General features: G+C 31.6%; 1 protein-coding gene across 1 annotated transcript in view; it reads right to left on the bottom strand.

The window, feature by feature from the left end:
- The window catches only part of LOC106873934 (uncharacterized), a 6,238-nt gene extending 2,082 nt beyond the window's left edge, over positions 1 to 4,156 (bottom strand). Inside the window, exons 1-3 of the mRNA XM_014921475.3 lie at positions 4,017 to 4,156; positions 254 to 355; positions 78 to 165 (exon numbers count right to left, since the gene is read on the bottom strand). Of these exons, the coding sequence (XP_014776961.1) occupies positions 78 to 165; positions 254 to 355; positions 4,017 to 4,092 (266 nt within the window). The 5' untranslated portion in view covers positions 4,093 to 4,156. The remainder of the gene's footprint in view (positions 1 to 77; positions 166 to 253; positions 356 to 4,016) is intronic.
- Between the last annotated feature and the right edge of the window lie 844 nt (positions 4,157 to 5,000).

Here is a 5,000-nt window from a genome sequence, read left to right as displayed (position 1 = left end):
CATAACTTTGTAACTATGACACCAGAAAATTCAACAGGGAGTGACAAGGAAACAAATTATGAACAAATAGAACTCACCCATCTCGACCAGGATTAAACTCATCTCTACCAGAAAACCTTGTATTTTCTTCTGGCCCACCTTTTCTGGTACCGCCTAGACCACCACCTACAGTATATTGAAAACGAAAAGGGAAAATTAATTTCATGAATCGATATAAAACAGTGATTTGCTCTCTAAATAAAATTATACGAACCTAGTCGACGTGGCCGCCATCCCTTAACTGTACGTCCCCTTTCAACATCAACAAGTACTCTGCGCCCATCAATCTTTCTACCATCAGCATGTTTGTAAGCAGCTGGTGAAATGAATAAATTAATAATACTATTATTGAAAACAACAAAGTCCTAGCATAGCTAGGTGCGTAAGGATTCATGCAAAATGAAATGGAGGTATATATTTACAGCTTCTGTGATAGTCTGCATCCATTAATGGTCACAGTAAATAGCCAAACCAGATCAATGTAATACAATAGAATACAGCAGAATACAAGAAGTAGAAAATCTGGTAGAACTGTTGGTTAAGCTTGCTAAAATTTTCACAAATGTAGCTTCATGAAATATTAACAGAGCTTTTAAGGAAACCAAAGCAAAATTATTAATAGTAGATATATAAGATCAAGAGTTGTTAACATGTATAGATCAGATAGAAAAACTGAAAACCTCTCAGATATATTTAAACCAAAAAGTTAAAACCTAACACTGCCATAAAGATCAAAAAACACTACATCTTAGAAGCTGTAAAATTTATGTATTCTAAGAAAATATACTTACCAATGCATACAATTTCTAACACAAAACATAAAATCTCATATAATGAAAAGTATAATTGCTTCCTGAGGTAGAGGAGAAATAACTAAATACTAGTACTCAAAGAAATGACAGAGCAAAGATTTAAAACGAAACTAGAAAATTTCTCAAATAACCAAGCATAAAAACCAAATGATTACCCTTTATAACATTAAACTCAAACAATGAAGCTTAATCCATGAAATTCATTAAAACAGTCAAAACTACAAACAAACCTATCAACTGTTAGGACGACTGATGAAAACATCAAATATTGTTTCCGAGTAAAGAAATAAAGATAAATATATGAAAACTATCAGTGATAAAACAAATAATGCCCAACTTAAGAACAATTTAAAATCTCAAAGAAAGAATGCATACAGCTTCAGAAGCCCCAATTACTTACCTTCTGTATGCATATTTTATTTTTAACGTAATGAATCAATAAACTACATGCACTGATTTACATGAAGAAAACAGTAATTATAAAAAGTTTTTCACTTACGGCACTAAAAAATGTGATAGAAGAGGGTCCCTTCCCTAAATGGATTTTGAGAGATTGGCAATGGTGACTCATCATGCATAAATGGCCATTTCTGCAGTCTACTTCCATTATCCATAGTTTGAGAACTTACCTGACTTACCTGGAAGCTACCATAAAAATGAACATCTACATATATTCACAACACACAAACCTAGTTTTGGTATAACAACCTATATAAGTTGGCTCCAACTAGCTTATTAATCAAACCCACACAAATACTTTATAAAAGAAAAAATTACTTTAACAAAATAAATTATTTGAGACAGCCAAATCTCCACAATCATACAGACCTTGAAGAACATGTTTCAGATGTTACCCTTTTTATGGTGCTTCAGATTAATCAGTACAGTTTTTTTAAATTAAAACTAGCTACAAAATATCATGAAATTAGCTTTTTAAAAGCATCTAAGATTTCAGTTACTATGTATTTTCTATATTATGTACTTGCTTTCAGATTCTGTAAAGTCTAATAAAAAGTTTCAGTTGAAGTCTTTAATCTTGAGCGGATTGTCTTACAACAATCACAAAAAAAAAAAATCATATCAAAAAAAATTAAAGGAAAAAAAAAATCAAAACAAAAATTTTAATCTCTAAATTACCCTAGTGTTAGAAATTACAGAAATTTGAAATCCTTTTGAATACAGAATATGCAAAGCATAATAACAAGCTCTACAAAATCTCAAGTAGAAAATCTATATAAGGTGTGAAGTACAATTACTTTAACTCATTAAATTATCAAAATTCTATGTATTCAGATATAAAACCTATTTCTAAGCAATTTTTTTTGTCTTAACACTTTTTTTTAATGTATTTTTTTAACCCAAGAGCTTACCCAATATACAAACCTATTAACTGGACACCATATTTTTGATCAAGCAACTTTGGATTTGTTAGGGCAACATAGTGCGCATGGGCCCACAACGTTCACCACTCTGTAGGAAAAATAATAGAGAAACAGGTTAGCAGGCGGGAAACAAATCGCTCTGCACCAAACCATGTTACTCGGACTCTAATCTTATTGGAAGCTAGAAGTATCAGTCAATTCAGGTACAAAATAAAAACTTACCTGAACCAAACTGACATTGTGAAAGTCTCAGTGCTCACAAAGCTCAATTTTTGAAAGCTAACAGCAATAGCTTAAAGGCATATGACTTAATATCCCAAAAGAATATTTGACACTGGATTGATTATAGCAATGTAGAAAACAGTCTACCTAAAAATATATTGAAAGGTTTCTTTCAAAAGAATTCCAATAATCTAAAAGGAAAAAAAATCTAACAATTTGAAACCCATCAGAATTAACAAATAGTTATGTAACTTAAATTTAACTAAGAGAAAAGAAAGACTAATTGGGTTAAAAGACACTTTTTCTATTAGAAATTTCATAGGCAACAAAATAGACCAAAATGTATCACTGACTCCCATGGCTTTGTGCTAAATGAATTTTGAGCAACTCCAAAGTAATCTTTGCAACAACAACTACAATCAGCTCTCTTCACCAAATCAAAAAATGGCATATTCTTTAGAGTAACTGAATCTAAAAAGAATGCATGGACTGTTTGGGAGTTAATTAACTTCATCTACAACCAATTTATATTTAACACTTAAGCCACATATGCCAATAGTTTTGGATTATTGTTTTAATGCATATAGGTATATAATTTGTCCTACCCCATACTAATCCACTCTCCATATCTTAAAAATGCACATCCAATTCATTTCAGACTTGTTCAAAGCATTTGAAATGCAAGCAATAACAAATGTAGTAGAGAGATACCTGAAAAGGATCAAATTCATTGCACAATCAATGTTAAGTTCTCTACAAAACTGCAAGCATTCCAGTGTCAAAGTTTAGAATGAGAAGAGGCAGTTTTTTTTTCCTGATAATACAAGCAAAAATAATGGGAGAAAAGTCATTTCCAAAATTAATAAATAGTGCTTGTTAACCTGGACATTTCACAGAAATGATTTAACTGTAGAAAGCTACAACCTAACACAGTACCAGATAAAGGAGTGAAATGTTGAAATATTTTGCATGTGAAAAAATACAAATATTTCAAAAAATAAATTACCTGCAAACTCAGATTCACCATATATGCATTTAAACACTTGAGTCACTGTGGAAAGATTTGGATCTTACCTCACAAATGTCCTGTCACCTTGCAGGAAAATTTGCACCTTACCTCACAAATCACTTGTCACTTTTTTGTTTTTGTTTTTGTTTTGCTAATGAGTGGATTCAATTTACCTTCAATACATTACAAAATACTTCACTTGTATGTCTTTTTTTTTCACTAGAAAGTGAAGTCTACGGACCTTACAGAACAAAAAAGGTTTAGCACCAGAAATGACAAGTAGTTGGAAGAAAACGACAGTACTAACATTTAAAATAAATATAAATTGGATTGGGGTAACAAAATATGAGGAGGAACATATACTTGCCAGAAATAACACCAACAATTTATGTAATTTCCCTTTAAAATTGCATTCAATTAACCCTTTGTATACTTAAAAATGCATAAGTTTATTGAATAAAGAGAATAAACAGATCCAGCCTAACAAGTAAAGCAAAAAAGCTAAATGCTACACCTAAGAGACAAAGTGAAGAGAAGGCAATGACTACTTACAGTGCATGTCCCTCTCATGTTCATATTCAATGAAAGCATATCCACGCATTTTAACACTTTTAACATCATTGACCATGCGGATCTATAAAAAACATCAAAAACACGTTTTAAATTTGAAGCAGATTAAATAGAAACAATCACACACAAAACCAATGTGAATTTAATTTCACTGTTATTTAGTAAGTATATGTTAACATGTCAAATCTTAACCTTCATCTGGGCAGCTCCTTTCAAACCATCCAACCCATGCCAGCATGGAAAATGGATGTTAAATGATGATATATATAATTAAAGATATACATACATACATACATACATACATAGAGATATTTAAGTCACACTATATGGATTCAAGTAATCTGGTAGTACTCACAAAAAAAGATCCTTAATCTATCATTCTACAAAATGTATAGAATATATAGTGCAGTACAACAGAAAACGATAAGAAATGTACAAAACTATGACAGAAATGGTATGATGAACATATATATATATATATATATATATATATATATATATATATATACTGTTGTGTCTGGGGAGAGTCATTTTCTTATTGTGCCTTAAAATTTAACACACTCACCGTTAAAATTTCCACATGTTTTTATTTTTATTTTCCTAAAATTTTCGTTGCGTATTGCAACCTTTTCAATAGTCTTGACTGTCCATTATTTACGCTGTGTTGTTTTTGCTTTTGTTTGTTTTTGTGCATGTGTTATTTCTTTACTACCCACAAGGGGCTACACACAGGGGACAAGTCAAACAGATTAAGTCGATTATATCAACCCCAGTGCATAACTGGTACTTATTCAATCGACCTCGAAAGGATGAAAGGCAAAGTTGACCTTGGCGGAATTTGAACTCAGAACGTAGCGGCAGACGAAATACCGCTAAGCATTTCGCCCAGCGTGCTAACGTTTCTGCCAGCTCGCCACCTTGTGCATGCATCTATGTGTGTATGTATGTCTGTGCATATGTATATAT

This window comes from Octopus bimaculoides, chromosome 5 (genome assembly GCF_046866305.1).
Source record: "Octopus bimaculoides isolate indiv1 chromosome 5, ASM4686630v1, whole genome shotgun sequence".
In the NCBI taxonomy this organism is placed as follows: domain Eukaryota; kingdom Metazoa; phylum Mollusca; class Cephalopoda; order Octopoda; family Octopodidae; genus Octopus; species Octopus bimaculoides.
This window is presented reverse-complemented; position numbering and strand designations above follow the sequence as displayed.